The sequence below is a fragment of the Orcinus orca genome, chromosome 4, assembly GCF_937001465.1.
Source record: "Orcinus orca chromosome 4, mOrcOrc1.1, whole genome shotgun sequence".
NCBI classification, from domain to species: Eukaryota; Metazoa; Chordata; class Mammalia; order Artiodactyla; family Delphinidae; genus Orcinus; species Orcinus orca.
This window is the reverse complement of record NC_064562.1, coordinates 37,217,175-37,236,221: the sequence shown is the minus strand read 5'-3', so window position 1 is coordinate 37,236,221 and position 19,047 is coordinate 37,217,175. Positions and strand designations below refer to the sequence as shown.

Genomic DNA, 19,047 nt, shown 5'->3' with positions numbered 1-19,047 from the left:
AATTGAAGAAGTTTATGGACCTCACTTATTCTCAGTGCTGGACTGTTCTTCATTCATTCGTTATGATTTCTAGTATCTCCATTATCTGTCCTCTTGGTGGTTTTATTTGTGGAGCATCCAGGGAGGTCTCTTTACTTGACATCTGGGAATCTGTCTCTCTTGTGAACTCCAATTCAGTTAGTTCTCCTTTTTCAATAGGTTTTTTTTTTTCCTTCTTCCATCTTTCTTTAATACCTTATTGTCCTTTTCATCTCACCTACCCACTAACATAAATTTCACTTCTGTCTGCTTTCCTAGATTGTGGAGATCTAATCCCTGGTCATTACAAAGCTGGGATCTAGTTTATAGCAAGCCCTATGACACTGCAGCCTTGCCAGTGCTGACTGCCTGCTGTTTTTGGCTTAAATACTGCTTTTGCTTGAAGGATCAGAAACTTAGTTTCTGATATCCTTATTTTTGACTAAATGTGCTAGAAAATAGAATTGTAGTTCTAACATACATGTGTCCCCTTTGTTGATGTTTATTAAATGTTGATGAGGTGGTTGTTTTCCCCCAGCTCCCCCTACCATCTTCATCCTAATATTCTCCATGTCATTGTCTTTGTAAGACATTTTAAATCCCTGAACATGCAGTAGTTGTTGGTTCAAGTGCCTCTACTTCTGCCCTTGCAGTTAATGGTGGTGGTTGGGGGCCAAGCACCAAAGGCTATCCGCAGTGTGGAATGCTATGACTTCAAAGAAGAACGATGGCACCAAGTAGCAGAATTGCCTTCCAGGAGATGTAGGGCAGGTAAGCATCATGCATTGCGGTCATTTCCCTATTGCTGGGTCATTGGGAGCTTCTCTCTCAGGTCTTATTTTATTAGCTAGAAGAATCTTTATTGGAAAAGCTTTGTTTAAAATAACCATGTGATTACAGAGTGATTGAGGAGCCCCGTGCAACTCATAAGACATCGATGGGGATAGCTGCTCTGTCTTCAATTTACATATTCTTTATATTAGATTCTCTAGTATAAAGTGGAGTAGCTAGCAATTTGCTGGATATTTTCCTACTTACCTTTGCTGAAGTGTTGAGAATTCTTAAGGTTGGGACCCTTGGTTCTAAGAGATTCCTGACTTAGCTAATAAGCCACAGTTTCCTTCTTCCAAGCATTCATTTTACAAACATTTGTTGAAATAGACTTTATTTATCCAAAACTGTAATCAGAAGAGGCAGTTGCAAATTCTAAGGATTCCTCCTGTGACTCAAACCTGGATCCATAAATCATAGCTCCCATAGCAAATGAGTTCTAAGTGTAACAGAACATTTCTACCATGGTAGTCCTTTAACAGTATATCCTAGAAATTGTTACATAACAGCATAAAGTTAACCCATTCCTTTCGAGCTGTCTAGTATGTTGGACAGGGATCTGGATGTAGTATAATTTTTACTAGTTTTTAATTGAACATTAAAATTGTTTTTAATCTTATGTTATAAATAGTACTTCAATGAATTCCTTATACATATATTATTATGTATGTATGCTAATATATTTTAGTGGGATAAAACTCTAGAACTAGAATTAATGATTCAAAGAGTATGCAAGGAAGATATACCAATTATTACTTCCACTAACAGTAAAATATGAAGGTACAAATTTCCCTACATACCCTATAACACCTTATAATTAAATTGAGTTTTGCAATCTGGTAGGTGAAAAATGCTATCTCATTATCTACTTTGCACTTTTATTATGAGGAAAGTTAAACATCTTTCTGAATGGTCAGTTCATGATTCTTGCCATTTTTTTATTATACTATTTTATTGATTTAATACGTTAAGGGAAGTAGCCTTTTTGTCTGTCATTTGTGGTGTGAATGTTTATTTGTATTAATCTTTTATCTTCTGACTTTACTTGCATTATTTTTGTGTTATTTTGGCCATTTAACAATGTTACTTTTTATGAATTCCTGTACATCAGAATTTTGTCCTTGGACTTAAAGATTTGTTTCTTGTGTAGAAAAGTGTTACTCACAAATTATTTGTGTGTGTGTAATTCCCTATTATTAATATCTTATAAAACTGTGATGCAGTTATCAAAACTAAGAAATTAGCATTGGCATATTACTATTACTTAGTATGATATTCTCTGGGTCCACCCATGTTGCTGCAAATGGCAGTATTTCATTCTTTGTTATGGCTGAGTAATATTCCATTGTATATATAACACATCTTCTTAAACCAATCATCTGTTGACGGGCAGTTGGGTTGTTTCCATGTCTTGGCTATTGTATTGGGCTGGCCAAAAAGTTCGTACAGGTTTTTCCATAAGGTTACAGAAAAACCCAAACGAACTTTTTGGCCAACCCAATAAATAGTGCTACTCTGAACACTGAGGTGCATGTATCTTTTCAAATTATAGTTTTCATCCTTTCCAGATATGCCCAGGAGTGGGATTGCTGGATCATATCATAGTTATATTTTCAGTTTTTTTTAAGGAAACTCCATACCATTTTCCATACTGGCTGCACCAATTTACATTCCCACCAACAGCAGGGTTCCCTTTTCTTCACATCCTCTCCAGCATTTATTATTTGTAGACTTTTTGATGATAGCCATTCTGACCACTGTGAGGTGAGACCTCATTGTGGTTTTGATTTGCATTTCTCTAATAATTAGAGATGTTGAGCATCTTTTTCATGTGCCTGTTGGCCATCTATATATCTTCTTTGGAGAAATGTCTATTTAGGTTTCTGCCTATTTCCTGATTGGGTTGTTTGGGGTTCTTTTTTGAATAGTATGAGCTATTTGTATATCTGGGTTATTAACCCTTTGTCAGTCACATCGGTTGCAAATATTTTCTCCATTCCGTAGGTTGTCTTTTATTTTGTTGATGGTTTCCTTTGCTGTGCAAAAGCTTTTAAGTTTGATTAGGTCCTATTGTTTATTTTTGCCTTTATTTCTTTTGCCTTGGGAAACTTCTCTAAGAAAATAATGCTATGATTTATTTCCAAGAATGTTTCACCTATGTTCTCTCCTAGGAGTTTTATGGTATCATGTCTTACATTTAAGTCTTTAAACCATTTTATGTTTACTTTTATATATAGTGTGAGGGAATGTTCTAATTTCATTGATTTACATGCAGCTGTCCAACTTTCCCAACATTATTTGTTGAAGAGACTGTCTTTTCTCCATTATATAGTTTTGTCTCCTTTGTCGTGGATTAATTGACCATAGGTGTGTGGGTTTATTTCTGGGCTCTCTGTTCACTTCTATTTATCTATACGTCTGTTTTTGTGCCAATACCATGCTGCTTTGATTACTGTAGCTTTGTAGTAGTGTCTAAGTCTGGAAGAGTTATGCCTCCAGCTTTGTTCTTTTTCCTCAGGATTTCTTTGGCATTTCTGGGTCTTTTGTGGTTCCATATAAGTTTTAGTATTATTTGTTCTAGTTCTTTGAAAAATATCATGGATATTCTGATAAGGATTGCATTTAATCTGTAAATCGTATGGTCATTTTAACCATATTAATTTTTCCAAGAGCATGAGATTTCTTTCCAGTTCTTTGAATTATCTTCAGCTTCCTTTATCATTGTTTTATAGTTTTCAGTGTATAGCTCTTTCATCTCCTTGGTTGAGTTTATTCTTAGGTTGTTGGGATTTTAAATGGGATTTTTCCTTTTTTTTACTTTCTCTTTCTGATATTTTGTTGTTGTGTAAAGGAATGCAACAGATTTCTGTATATTAATCTTGTATCCTGCCACCACGCTGAATTTATTAGTTCTAATACTTTTCGTGTGGAGTCTTTAGGGTTCTCTATATAGCGTGTCACGTCATCTGCAAATAGTGACAGTTTTACCTCTTCATTTCCATTTGGATACATTTTATTTCTCTTTCTTGTCTGATTTCTGTGGCTAGGACTTCCAATAAAATATTGAATAGAAGTGGTAATAGTGGACATCCTTGTCCTGTTCCTGAATTTAGCAGGAAGTTTTTCAGCTTTTCGCCGTTGAGTATTATGTTGGCTGTGGCTTTGTCATAAATGGCTTTTATTATGTTGAGATATGTTCCCTTTATACCCACTTTGGTGAGAGTTTTCGTCATGAGTGGATGTTGAATTTTATCAAATGCTTATTCTGTATCTATTGATATGATCATGTGTTTTTTTCTTTTGTTAAGGTGGTGTATTATAGTGATTGATTTGCGTATGTTGAACCACCCTTTTTACCCTGGAATGAATCCAGCTTGATCATGAGATATGATCCTTTCTCTGTATTGTTGGATTTGGTTTGCTAATATTTTGTTGAAGAATTTTGCATCTATATTCTTCAGAGATATTGGCCTGTAATTTTCTTTTTCTGTAGTGTCTTTGTTTGGTTTTGGTATCAGGATGATGGTGCCCTCATACAATGACTTTAGAAGTGTTCCTCACTCTGTAATTTTTTGGAATAGTTTGAGAAGGATAGGTAAGCTGTATGGTCCTGGCCTTTTGTTTGCAGGGAGTTGTTTTCATTACAGATTATATTTCACTCTAATAATCAGTCTGTTCAAATTATCTGTTCCTTCTTGACTCAGTTTTGGCCAGTTATATGTTTCTTGAAACTTTTCCATTTCTTCTAGGAGGTCCAATTTGTCATTATATAACTGTTCACAGTATTCTCTTCTGATTTTTTGTATTTCTGTGGTTGTTATTTCTCCTCTTTCATTTCTTATTTTGTTTATTTGGATCCGCTCTCTTTTCTTCTTGGTGAGCCTAGCTAGAGGTCTGTCAATTTTGTTTATCTTTTCTAAAAACCAGCTCTTGGTTTTATTGATCTTTCCTGTTGTTTTTTTGATCTTCATTTTCTTTATTTCCTCTTTTATCCTTATTATTTTTCCTTCTGCTGACCTTGGTTTTGTTTGTTCTTGTTCTGATTCTTTTAGGTGGTAGGTTAGGTTGTTTATTTGAGTTTTTTTCTGGAGGAAGGCCTGTGTGGCTATGACCTTCTCTCTTAGAACTGCTTTTGCTGCATCCCATAGTTTTTGTAAGGTTGTGTTTTTCATTGTCATTTGTCTCAAAGCATTTTCTGATTTCTTATTTGATTGCATCAGTGACCATTGGTTTTTTAGTAGCATGTTGTTTAGTCTCCATGTGTTCAGTTTTTTCCCATTTTTCTTTTTGTGGTTGATTTCTAGTTTTATACTGTTGTGGAAGGAAAGGATGCTTGAAATAATTTCTATCCTCTTAAATTTGTTGAGGCTTGTTTTTTGACCTAGTATCTCTTTTGCCATTTTAATTATGAAATGTGTTGGTGTGGGTGTGATTGGGTTCATCTTGTTTGGGACCCTCTGTGCTTCCTCTACCTGGATATCTGTTTCCTTCTTAAGTTTGGGAGGTTTTCAGACATAATTTCTTCAAATACATTTTTGAGCCCTTTTTCTCTTTCTGCAACCCGCCTATTTTGCATAGGTATGCTTTATATTATCCCATAGATCTTGTATGTTACTTTGGGGTTTTTTTGTTTGTTTGTTTTTTTCATTTGTCTTTCTGTCTGCTGCTCTGATTGGATGATTTCCATCATTCTATCTTCCAGATCACTTATTCGTTCTTCTGCATTATTTAGTCTACAATTCATTGCCTCTGGATTTGTTTTTATCTCTGCAATTGAGTTGTCTAGTTTTGACTGGTTCATTTTATAGTTTCTAGTTCCTTGTTATAGTGATCTGCATTTCTATCAATAATCTTTAATCCCTTCAGCATCTTTATTACCTCCTTTTTGAACTATAAGTCTGGTAGATAGGAGAGGTCTGTTTCATTATTTGTTCTTTCAGGGGATTTCTCTTGTTCTTTTAATTGGGAGTAGTTCCCCTGCTTTCTTATTTTACTTGACTTCGTCTGTCTCTATGAATTTAGGAGAAACAGTTGTCTATTGTGGTCTGAAAGGGCTGTTTTTATGTGGGAGCATCCCTGTATAGACTGTGTAAGTCCAGTATTTTTTGGTGCAAGGGCTGTATGCCAACCATATCTTTCCTCAGAGTGTGCTGGCCATTATCCCCTTGATAAGGGGGCGTGATTGGAGTTGTGGTGTCTAGAGCCTGCCCTGAATATTGGGCACAGCCTCCTCTTTTCTCTGTGGATGTCACAGCCTTGTCAGGGGCAAGGTCTGCTCCCCATTCGTTTGAGTAGAAACCCTGAGTCTCAGATTTGATATGGTTCCATTGCCCTTGCTCTGTTGCAAAGGAGGTGAAGTGAGGCCTCTGTTGCAAAGGAGGTGAAGTGAAGCAAGTGAGGCCCATGTGGTCACAGTGAACCTATGCACCGCCTCTGCAGTCATCTGCAGTTCTGCCCAGAAGCAGCCCAAGGTCGTGTCCCTTTCTCCACTGTGTTTGTCCCAGATCTAGTGCTAGGCTATGGTGTGTGGTGTGGAGTGGGCTGGTGCTGGGGGCTGGGGTGCTGTGGCTGCAGGAGTCAAGGTGGTTGTGCTGCCACCTGGGACCTGGGCTGCCTCTGTGGCAGGCCTCTCCCAGGACCTATCTGCACTAGATCTGGCTCCAAGCTTCAGTGTGGGCTGGGCAGAACTAGAGTGCTCCAGACAGAAAAGGAACCCCTGTATACTCCTCCCAAGGGGCTGCCCACCCAAAACATGCATTTCTGTGGTGTGACCCAGTGTGTGCACCAACAATGTCCACTGGATCTGGACCCTCCCCCATGGTGTGAATGCTGACAGTGGGCTCTGAGGTTTGATAAGGCCATACCCCAGGCCGTCCAAGCTGTCTCCATGCAGGTAGACAGAGTCCTCTTCCTGGGCCCGTCTGCCCAAGACTCAGCATCTAGCCGCTGTGCATACTAGCATCCCTGCCCATCATGCATTTCAGACTGGGAAGCGTGGTGAGGTTACAGCTATCAGCTCTGCTCTGATTGCTAGTAAACCAGCACCCACACACTCCTTGAGAGCAGAGACCAGGCCCCTCTGAGACAGGCTGGGACCTGGGACTTGGGACCCTTTACTGCAGTGCTTGCACCTGGACAAACATCTCCTTGAGCAACAGAATACAAAGAAACTCTAAGGGACTAAAAATAACTGTGCACATGTGTAGTCAGGGCAATTATGAATAATAAGGCCAAAACCCAGCTGCCACTTCTGAAGTGCTAGGAGCAAAAGCAGGGTACTGGGCATGATCCCTTCACACACCACCACCAAGGGGTGGGCAGACCACCTAAACCACGCCTCCAGCCCGAGCCACCTATATGCCCCCACTCTCACCCCATTTAAGGAAACAGCTCCCCTCTCCTCAGGGAGCAAGAAAGGGAACCTGTTACTTGTTTTTGCTCCCTCGTGCTAAGCACAAGTCCCAATAAAGCCTTGCCTGAATTCCTCATCTGGCCTCTTATCAATTTCTGTTGCTTGAAGAGTCCAAGAACCCAGGTCTGTAACACCTCCAGTCCCTCTGTCTGTCCTGGCAGACTTCGTAGCAGGCAGAGGGGCTCCCCAGGGCGAGGTCCTGCCTGTGTGGACCTTCCCTCCTTCACAGATCCCTCCCAGGGGTGCCAGTCCTGTTCTGAATGCCTTTTTCCCCCCATCCTGCTGGGTTACGTGGAGATCTTTCTTGCAGCTTTGGTTGTAAAAGAGATCTTCTGCCAGTTACCAGTTGGTTTTCTGTGAGAATTGTTCCATATGTAGATGTATGTTTGATGCGTTTGTGGGTGAGGTGAGCTCCATGTCCTCCTACTCTGCCATCTTGATCCTCCCTTGTTATATTGCATTTAGTTGTCATGTTTTCTTAGTCTCTTCTGATCTGTGACAGTTCCGTAGTCTTTCCTTATCTTTCATGCCCTTGATTCTTTTGAAGAGCACTTGGTCTGGTATTTTTGAGTAGAAGGTCCAAAATTGAAAGCCATGGGAGATGTGTACAGGTTCAAGTAGTTGGAAAATATTGGCTCATTGTTTACGTCTGTAAGTAAGTCTTTGAAGAAGCCAAGAGTCAAAATAGTACCTCAGCCCATGCCATTGCATTTTTCAGTAGTAGTAAGGAGCACAGTCTATTCATTCTATATTCTCGCTAATGAATAGCGTTTCTTAGGACCTATTCAGCCAGGCTTCTCCTGAGGGGGACTTCTGTTCTGACAACAGCTGTAGACTGTTTGGAATGCAGTCTTTAGATGTTGGTAGCAGTTGGGTTGCACATGCATCATTAACTGCTGTATTTCTTTTTCAGGGATGGTCTACATGGCTGGACTCGTTTTTGCTGTCGGTGGCTTTAATGGCTCCTTAAGGGTCCGCACTGTGGATTCCTATGACCCTGTGAAAGATCAGTGGACCAGTGTTGCTAACATGCGAGACCGGAGAAGCACCCTGGGGGCTGCTGTGTTGAACGGACTGTTATATGCCGTAGGAGGCTTTGACGGGAGTACAGGCAATTTTCTTTTATCTTTCCTTCATTGCTGTTAGAATTAACATAGCGATCACATTTATGGAACAAGGCCTAGCAAAATTAGGAGGCATTTGAATGTTTTAACAGGTATTGTGAAGATAAGTTTAAAATTTCCATCCAGAATTCCTTTAAATGATGTTAAGAGTGCTCAGTATGTAAATTTTCTTTCTCATGCTTCAGTGTCAGTCATCTTCCCAAGTTTAAAAAGCCAGTAAATGTCAGTAGCTTGCGTAGGAGCTCGCTCTTCCTCTTCGTCACATAATTGGATTTTGGCCCACTTTAATGCAGCTGAAGTATTTCCCCTACTAATACATATAAGGAACCTGAGGTGCAGTGCATTGTGCTTTATTACAGGGCTGTCCTCGGTGGAGGCTTACAACATCAAGTCTAACGAGTGGTTCCACGTGGCCCCCATGAACACGAGGAGGAGCAGCGTGGGTGTTGCCGTAGTTGGAGGTGGGTCGGCTTCCTGGTGGTTGTGAGTGGTTCTTCCTGTAACCCGGACTCTGGTTTTCTAAATGGGCAACCAAAGGGCCATTTAAAAGGGAAATAGTGGCTATTGGAAAATGCTAGTTATCCCTTTTTAAAATAAGGCACGCCTGCCCTCTGGTCCCCCTCCCTCTCTCTCTGTCCCCCTCCTTCTCCCTCTCTCTGTGTCACCTGTGTAATATTACTAACTGACTTTAATACAGTCATCTGGGGAACAAACCAGATGGCATGAATATGAAATTTTACATCTGGAGAAGGGCTGTTTAACATTTAAGGGATGGGTTGCCACAGTTATTTATTTATATCCTACTTTGTCCCCCAAAAGAGTTTAATTAGTATGATTTTTTTTTTTTACTTGGTTGGGTGAATCTGTGGGTTCCCACCCCCTCCCCATGGTGGGTATAATCCTCTGCACCAACTTTTCTTTTACCAGCTTTACTGAGATAGAATTCACATACCATACAATTCATGCATTTAAAGTATAAAATCTAGTGTGCATCTGTCATAACAATTCATTTTAGAACATTTTTATTACCCCCACAAAGCAGTCCTACTCCCCTTGGCTATCATCCCCATCCTCCCAGCCCTCAGCAAACACTATCTACTTTTCTGTCTCTCTATAGATTTTCCACTTACAGACATTTCATATTAATGAAATCATACATTGCAGTATGTGGTCCTTTGTGACTGGCTTCTTTGACTTGGCATAATGTTCAAGGTTTGTTCATACTATAGCATTTTACCAGTACTTCTTTTTATTGCCAAATAATATTCCATTGTATACTGGTACTGACTCTTGATTCAACTTTTTTTTCAATTTACTAAGATAACTTTGATATTTAATTTGGTTTTCCAGGATGTTCACTTACCAAATAGTGTTTATCCAAAGGTATACTGAGTGTACTTTCTTGTTCTATCAGATTATTGATGAAAGTGTTAAATTAATATCATATATATTCTACAGATCTTAATAATATGATTTGGTAAGTCCACCTATCACCATTAGGCAAGATTTTAAATAGTTCCTAATACTTTAAAGGTAAACTCTGCTACCAAGGAGGAAAATATATTATTTCCTGACTTGAAAAAATAGCTTTTTATGAATTTGGCTTTCTCTGTGATTCCATGTTTAGGTCTGCTTTATGCTGTCGGGGGTTATGATGGAGCTTCACGTCAGTGTCTCAGCACAGTAGAATGCTACAGCGCCACAGCAAACGAGTGGACCTATATAGCAGAAATGAGTACCAGACGGAGTGGAGCAGGTGAATAAGAACCTCATTTAGTAATTGAAGCATGGAAATGATGGAAAAGAATTAAACAAGTGAAATGATGGCATATCTTTATATTATCAGAAAATATATGCTGATTCTAGTGACACTTAAAATGTCTTTTGCATTATGCAGGTAGAGTTGGTAGGTAGCTGCACTTAAATTTCACTTTGTAAAATTTCTAAAGTGTTATATTAAAGGCTTCTGTTTTGTTTAATTATTTATATTGTTTGGCATTACTTTTAGGTTTTTGTTTCTAGTGCTTATTGGAGAACTTGCTTAATAATCAACTCCATATCCATTGCTTACAGATTTTATGCTCTAATATTGGTTTGCTTTTATCACGAAAGTTGTTTTCAAAAGATTCGTGTAAAGGACTTCCCTCTCTGTGTTTCACCTCCATATTATTTTTATTGTATTTGACATGCTTTTTTAGAACAATAGTTCTGAGATTCTCATTTGTAATTCTATTTGTTTCTACTTCTTAGGCTGTATGCTTTAATATTGACTTTTAATATGAATAATCATTTCAGAAGTTTTATTTACAAGTCATTTGAAGAAACCCTAATATATTATAAATTTCTTGTCCCTTTTACTCTACTATTGTTTGGTTCTTTGTGTTTTACAGGTGTTGGTGTGCTAAACAACTTATTGTATGCTGTCGGGGGTCATGATGGCCCTTTAGTACGAAAAAGTGTTGAAGTGTATGATCCCGCCACCAACACATGGAGACAGGTTGCAGATATGAACATGTGTAGAAGAAATGCAGGTATCTATCTAGTTTATGATTATGAAATCTATACTGAATTGTATTCAGAGTATCACTGTGTATTTCCATTGTTCTTTTACTGATCTGAGTTCCCTAATAGACTTGCTCTTTAAAGGCAGAAACGTTTGTAATAATCCTATATAGTGAATGCCTAGTATAGTGTCTGGACATAACAGGTTGATGTGATCCTTCTGTTAACTTATAATATCTGTCAAAGTTTACTTTTTGGTGATGAATGTAGAGACTTAATTAGAGGAAGAACCCTCTTTATTTGATACTTGAATTCATTCATTCTTACCACAGACATATTTGAGTGTCTACCTGTATCACATTCTGAAGCCCAGTTCTCAGGGAATTTAGTCTAGTTGAGTAAATATTTATACCAGATAAAAAAGCTAGTTGTTTATCTGAATCTGGAGGGGAAGCCTGAAGAAGCAACCTCATTTTAATACAGTTCAGGGTTTCTAGAAAATGGAAAAGCTAAAATAACAACAACAATAATTTTAAGAAAGCTGAGGTCTTCAAGATCTCTTTAAGTAGGTACAGAACTACCTACTTAAAAAGAAGATCTGTAGAAGGGAAATAGAAATGGAAAATAGATTCAGGGTACCTGGGTAGTCTTTTTGGGAAATTCTCATTTTCTTAAAAATGCCATTGTCTTCATGCCAGTTTCCATAATCCAAAATAAGTTCCTGATGATTCTCAAACTCACTGTATACCACTGGATGATGTTGCAAGATGCACCCTCCATCCCCCCAGAAATGTTCTTCTTAATTTCTCTTTAATTTAAATGTGATCACTAAGGGAGATAAGTATATGGGACTGCAAGAACTTGCTCAACAGAGCAAAATATAAAATTAACTTACTTGACCTTTTACCTCATCCAACTGGTACAACTGGTACTTGGTGAAGTACTAAAACTCTCTTAGCTATGGATAGTCCAGAACTATTAATAGTAAGACCCACAGATCTGGGGCCCAGCACATATGAAGTTAGAAAAGCATACGTGCATGTGCTTCCTGGATTAGGAAGTTTATTTGCAATTTGAACTTTTGTTATTATTTTCCTAAAGATTATTCTAGTCTTATTTTTTCTCTACCCTTGTTTTATTGTTTTCAAATCAAAATTAGCTCATTTCTTCTAGCCAGAAGAATAAGGAGATACTTTGTGTATGTAGAGCTATTGTCATCCTGCTCTTGCTTTTCAGGTATTTGAACTACTTTAAAATGATATGAGTTTGCTTCCTGTCGAGAGACTATCATAGTAGCACAACAGAGTTTGAGTAAAGGGGATCCACTCCATTTGCACAGAAGATACTATTGCTTTTAAATGCTGTGTAGAGATTTGGGCTCATTATTTTGTTACGTTAAAAATCTACAAGCACCTATTAATTGTGTTAGCAAAACTGTCTGTAAAGAGACCAGTGTGCGGGCAGCACCCTTCTGGATGTTTTGATGCCCTGTAGTACCAGTTCATAAAAGCTCTGAGTCGTGTTTAAAATTATTAAATATGCTTTTAAAAAATAAATTGAAATAAAGAGCTTTTAAAATGTGTTTATCTTTTCACTCAGCAGTTTTCTTTGTAAACATTTATATTAAGAAAATTATTGCACAAGTATGCAAAATGTGCAAGAGATCCTTGTTCATTGTAACATTATTGATAAGAGCAAAAAAGCTGAAAATAACTTAAAATCCATCAGTAAAAGACAAATTATGGTATTATCATACATGGAATACTATGCAGCCATTAACAATTATGTAGATCTGTATTTATTAACTTGGGGAAATGTCCAAGGTATATATTGTTTGGTGGGAGTGAGTAAAAAGTAGCATGTGTAGTATGAGCTACTTTGGGGTTAAAAAAAAAGGAGTGTCTGAGTATATACATGTAGAAAAGAGCCAGAATTTCGATGATCAGGATTCTAAGCGGTATAGGATTAGTGGTGGACTTTTTTTCTTTATACTTTTCTAGATGTTTTGAATTTTGCAAAAATCCAAAAAATATTTTATTCTCATAATAATTAAATAAATAATACTGTTTTCCCTTTTAAAGGAGATAAAATAGTTGACCAGTCAGTATAATAATTAAAATTCAGAATCATTTTTACTTTCTACTAATATATATATTTATTTTTCCTTAGAATTTCCTTAGAAGCTGACTTTGGGAGAGTTCTTTGACTTTTAATTTTCTATTGTTTTTAATAAAATGGGGATTAAAATAGTTTCTAACCTGTAAAGTAAGGTTATTGTGAAGGTTAAATGAAATAATGCATATATAAGCATCTACTGCATAAGTAACATATGAGTAGGAGCTTACAGTTAGTATTAGATTCTCAGATATAAAGGAATTCTTTTCGGGTTCCCCCATCTTCTCTCCTTGCCTCTTTCCAGGAAGTACGTGTCTCTGGATCACCTCACCAGACACGTTCAGGGATACTTATATTCATCCAAATTTTTAAAATAATTGTTTTCTCTCTGTGTAATTTTTTTAAAGGAGTTTGTGCAGTTAACGGTCTGTTATATGTAGTTGGAGGGGATGATGGTTCCTGTAACTTGGCATCAGTAGAATATTATAACCCAACAACTGATAAATGGACAGTTGTGTCATCTTGTATGAGCACAGGGAGAAGTTACGCAGGTAATAATTCTTCAGTTTTCTTATAGTCTTCTATTATAATACGAAAGGATTACATCATTATCATTTTTACATTAAGAATGTTTTTCTCGGGGCTTCCCTGGTGGCACAGTGGTTGAGAGTCCGCCTGCCGATGCAGGGGACACGGGTTTGTGCCCCGGTCTGGGAAGATCCCACATGCTGCGGAGCGGCTGGGCCCATGAGCCATGGCCGCTGAGCCTGCGCGTCCGGAGCCTGTGCTCTGTAACGGGAGAGGCCACAACAGTGAGAGGCCCGCGTACCGCAAAAAAAAAAAAAAGAATGTTTTTCTCCTATATAAGAAGGAAGTCTTTTCTCAAAGTATATCTTATTTCTTATTCTCAAAATAATATCAGATATGTATATTCTGAAATAAAGCACTAGTATCCTTTTGTCATTCTGTAGTCACTTGTATTCAAAATTACAAATCTTTCCAGTGTGGCATCATAAAATTTAATATGGCTACATCTGTATGCAGTGTCATGGAATTCACAATGTAGCAAGGCTTTAATTACTCAAATATCCAAAAGATATGAGCCCTATAACATCTCCCCTGGCAGGGCTCCATGTGATACTATTACAGTGAGGCTACAGAGTAATTTTCTTACTTAAGCACAGCACTGATTAAATTATAAAATATCAGTTTGGTCCATTCTCTTCGTAAGAGAAATGGTAATACTCTTTAATAAATATAATGCTGAGTCTTTAAAAGTATATGTTGCATGTAGTTTATTCTGATGATATTTATATTGCTTTAAATATTAGAATGTTTCAGTAACATTCTAATATAGATTTAATAGTGGGGAAAAAAGAAATTTATACTAATTAACCATCACTGTTACTTGTCATCTAAAACAACACCTAATAGAACTATTGATATATAGAGTAGGATCCCAGGATAGCATTCCTCAAAATTACGTGAAATTTTTTAAAACGGCTTTATTGAGATATATCTGACATAGAATAAATAGCATATATTTAAAGTGTACAGTTTTATTAGTTTTGACATATGTATATAACCACAAAACCACCACAATCAAGGTAATGAAAATATTCATCACTCTTAAAAGTCTGTTTGTGCCCCTTTGAGTGGATCTTAGTATTTCTTGAGTAAAATTATTTTCCCTTAATTGTAACTGTGAAGAGCAAAAGACAAGCTCTGGATTAAATAGTCTTATGTAGTTTTGGTCCCTAATTTTTAAACAAAGATTTCATTGTCATTTAGATTAAAATGATAGTAATACTAAAGTTTCTAAGAAAGAGATTTTGAAACATCGTGATCTGTTCAGCCCCTCTTAAGTAATAATATAAAAACTTCAGTATTTTCTCAGAGATACAGAATGCTTCCTGTGACTTCTGTTTTATTTCTTCGTTTCTTTGTTCAGGGGTCACAGTAATTGATAAACCATTATGAGCCTGAAGGACATTTTTAGCACATTTACACATGAGAAGAAGCAGACTTCAACAAGTACTTCTGAAGTGACTGAGAGTCTAGCACTTCTCCACTTGTAGCTGCACTTTAAGTCTCCGCAGAAGATAAGATCATCTGCCTTTATAGGCCTCAGATATTGAAGATTATTTTTGGTAGATGCACCGTGTAAGCTTTTCTGCAGTGAGCAGCAGCTGACTGAATTTTAATAAGAAACTTGGACTGCAGTATTATTCTGTAGTCTTTGGACAATAGTTGCTTTCACAAAGACTAGTTACCAATCTTGAATGACTGGATTATTTTGTGAAGGGGGATAAATATGTGTTCTTGTAAAATTAAGTTTCATGTTTATTCCTTCTCCTGAAAATCTGTATACACAGGAACTGAAAATCTTTGAACAGGTATTAAACTGTGTAAGTATACAAACTAGTTGAGGGATAAAACTGTTTGCTTTTATAAAATATGTTTGATTACATGAGTATAATAAATTGTGTGCATATAAATGTGTGTCTATTTGCTTTCCTTTAAATATGTTTGAAAAGATGTTTGAAACTTGATTATACTATTTATAATTGGCACAGTACTTTGAATTATGCCAGTACTACATTGTAAAACAGAGTTGTATTTTTTGATATTTAACAATGCTTAACACTTTAAAATGCCACTTCTGAGGAATGAACTGGTGTAACACACTTGAATACATGTGTGATGCCAAACTTTTTAAAATAAAATATAAATTATGCTTATTTATTATTTTCTTTGGTTTAATCTTGGTCATGTTTTGGTGTGTATTTCAAATTTTTTTCTTAACAGTTTGGCATGAACATTACTGCAGGTTTTTGATGAATATAATGAATGTATGGAATTCAACTGAATTTGCATGGTCTTAAGAATTTTTTCTGTGTGTATAAATTTAGCTGCTATTAACAGAAAAGACAACTTTCTGTGAGTAGCCATCTGTGTTGATCAGATAGAATTTTTCTGAGATCTTCAATTAATCTTACTTTAAAAATGACCAAAATATGTCTTTCTTGAATTAACTTTGAATAAAAGTTTGTATATTATTTGATTCACATTGTCCTTGATTTTTATCTATTTAGTTTGCTACTAAGAAAGTTGCCTGTTCACTTTTTGTATTCTTTTATAAAATTTGCATTTTCTAACTTCATAAATCAATATTTAAAATTTGTTGCCAAAGAAACCTACAAGGCAAGTCTGTTAAGTTCAACAACTGAAGTCATGGAAAACTGTTCTCCAAGAAGAAGCTACCTTAATAATCAAGGAAAAAGTCTCACAAGGATTGCTGAAATTTAAAGTTTTATATTCTTCTGTCCCTAATATGGGCAGGGCACAAGATAAAGATAAAACAAATAGCACTGGACCAAAAAGAAAGTCAAAGAAAAAATACCTACTTTAAAACAACTGAGAAATAAATTGTGGTTTTGATACCAAATAAAAGGAATTGAGGAAATGGGCATGGGGGAGTGGGGTGGACAGCTGAGGTGCTGGGACAGGAGGAGGAGGAGATGGAAGGGGGCGATGGGGTATAGTGGCTGTTTCTCAGAAATTTAAAAGGTAGGCATGAGCTCTTGCGAGAACAGTCAATAATCAAGAGGAAAGAATTATACCTGTGATAAAATTTGTTTAGTTAATATAGAGTATTCACATTTAAACATAGAACCACATTTATTACCAACTTAGTTGAATTTTCCATTGTAAGTGGAAATATGAAGACTTGAATCAGAAAAAGAAAAAGCCTGTGTTCACCTTATGAAAACATGAATTTCTGCATTAGTGGGGCTCCAAGCACATCCATTGTCAACAAACATGTTGAGGATCTAATGAACTTGGAGCAATGCTAGCTGCTTCTGACAGTGGCACCAAGAAAAGTGTGTCATTACGTTTCCTGATCACTTCCAAACACTAATTTTCCATGAAACGCTCCATGAATCTGTCAATTGAAGATTTATCTAAAAATCTTTAAAGCTTTTCTTAAAATATAATCTATTAGGGTGACAGTCTTAAAAAACTTAGCATGTCAGATACCTCTTTGTCTTTTCTTTCTTTGAAGCTTTAATAGCTATACCATAAAACTGTTTGCCAAGGTTTGTCAGTAGCTAGATTCATAACTCCATGATTTCAGAGAATTTGAATGTACTCCCCCCACCCCCCCGGCAGCCTTTGTCTCTCCAATTTGAAACATCTTGTTTTGTTTTGTTTAGGCTTATAAAAATGTTCCTGGCTTGTTCAGATTATTGTACAAAAAAGAGAGGTCAGAAGTCTTAGAAATCCTGCCAAGGGAACCACCAGGTGTGAGCAGAGTTCAAGGTTATATCCATGAAAATGCATTGTAAAGCAACTCTGCTGCTTGCTTTGCTTGGCTCTACACCTTCTTGACTGAAAGCAGTGATGACTGGGGTTGAGGTGAATGGTGTGTATACTTTCAGCTCCCCTCCCATCCCTTATGGACTCTGGCATATGATTCCTGGTTTTTATTATCATCCCTTATAGACAGCATGAGGACCCATGTATTTATAATGTCAGCTGTTGATGAGTTATGAGACAGGGTAGCATAATATTACATAGTGATGTAATGGGTTAGCCCAGCGGTCCCCAACCTTTTTGGCACCAGGGACCGGTTTCGTGGAAGAAAATTTTTCCACAGAATGGTGGTGGGGGTAGGGGGATGGTTTCAGGATGATTGAAGCTCATTACATTTATTGTGTACTTTATTTCTATTATTATTACATTGTAAATATATAATGAAATAATTATACAACTTAAAATAATGCAGAATCAGTGGGAGCCCTGAGCTTGTTTTCACTTGCCACTCACTGATAAGGTTTTGATGTGAGTCTGCAAGCAATTGATTTATTATGGTCTCTGTGCAGTCAAACCTCTCTGCTAATGATAATCTGTATTTGCAGCTGCTCCCCAGTGCTGGCATCACTGCCTCAGCTCCACCTCAGATCATCAGGCATTGGATTCTCGTAGGGAGCACACAACCTAGATCCCTTGCATGCACAGTTCACAGTAGGGTTCGTGCTTCTATGACAATCTGATGCCGATGCTGATCTGACAGGAGGAGGAGCTCAGGAGGTAATGTGAGCGATGGGGAGTGGCTGTAAATACAGATGAAGATTTGTACGCTGGCTGCTGGGCTGCTCACCTCCTGCTGTGCAGCCCGGTTCCTAACAGGCCACGGACCAGTACTGGCCCGGGGGTTGGGGACCCCTGGATTAGCCTGCCTCTTGTTTCAGTTTGGTCTTGAGCAAATTGTGTCCTACTGGCTTTTACGGCCGCCGTGTCTCATTTTGGAGAGGAGGCTACATGGGAAAGTTGAATCACACTTTGAATCAAGTTTCTGGCATTTTAACCCTGGCTTCACGACTCTAAGGAAAAAAGCAGTGTGTGATGTATTGTAGAGCCCATGGGCATAGGAATCAGATGGCTGTCAGTTTGCATGCCCCTCTGTCAGTTGCTAGCTGTCACCACTTTAAACACATTTCTTAACCTCTGACATTTTGTCTTCTCTAAAATGGCAACAGTAGTGTCTATGTCACTTACAAGGTTATTGTGGAGTTTGAAAGAAATGGTGTATATTAGTGGGTTTGACATACAGAAGACCCTCAATAAATTATCACTACTGTTGCAGTTCTCTGAACCTCCCATTTCTTCATTGTAAGGAAATAAGTGAGTTGAGCTTATTTCTGTAATTTTGGAGCCATCTCTGTATTTCCTTTCAGCTCTGAATCTCCAAGATTTAAAATAATAATTTGACCCCTTCACATACATACATCTGCTCCGATATAAAAAATATATATCGCTACTGTGGTAGGATTTTAAGTCAGATAATAACAAACATAGTATTACTGAGCACTTCCTGTATTTCAGATACTGTGCAAAGGGCTTTGCATACATAATCACATTTATTGTCATAACAAACATTATTATAATACCCATTTTACAGAAGTACTAGATAAAATTTTGAGAATAAGTTATCTAAGAGCACACTGCTAATGAGTGACAACCTGGTAGGTCTGACCCCAT

At 37.3% G+C, this 19,047-nt stretch overlaps 1 protein-coding gene and 1 long non-coding RNA gene across 10 annotated transcripts in view; both read left to right on the top strand.

The window, feature by feature from the left end:
* Positions 1 to 16,066, top strand: part of KLHL2 (kelch like family member 2) — a 129,379-nt gene extending 113,313 nt beyond the window's left edge. For 7 of the 9 annotated variants that reach the window (XM_004283987.4, XM_033413377.2, XM_033413379.2 and 4 more), the window contains 7 exons: positions 672 to 789; positions 8,175 to 8,372; positions 8,745 to 8,846; positions 10,013 to 10,141; positions 10,776 to 10,916; positions 13,410 to 13,553; positions 14,954 to 16,066. In XM_004283987.4, the coding sequence (XP_004284035.1) occupies positions 672 to 789; positions 8,175 to 8,372; positions 8,745 to 8,846; positions 10,013 to 10,141; positions 10,776 to 10,916; positions 13,410 to 13,553; positions 14,954 to 14,982 (861 nt within the window). In that variant the 3' untranslated portion in view covers positions 14,983 to 16,066. Of the gene's footprint in view, positions 1 to 671; positions 790 to 8,174; positions 8,373 to 8,744; positions 8,847 to 10,012; positions 10,142 to 10,775; positions 10,917 to 13,056; positions 13,554 to 14,953 lie in introns of those variants that run through there. The other 2 variants (XM_033413383.2, XM_033413385.2) reach the window with 2 other exon arrangements.
* Positions 1 to 19,047, top strand: part of LOC125964228 (uncharacterized) — a 273,001-nt gene that overhangs the window by 218,188 nt on the left and 35,766 nt on the right. The gene's annotated exons all lie outside the window — the stretch shown is intronic.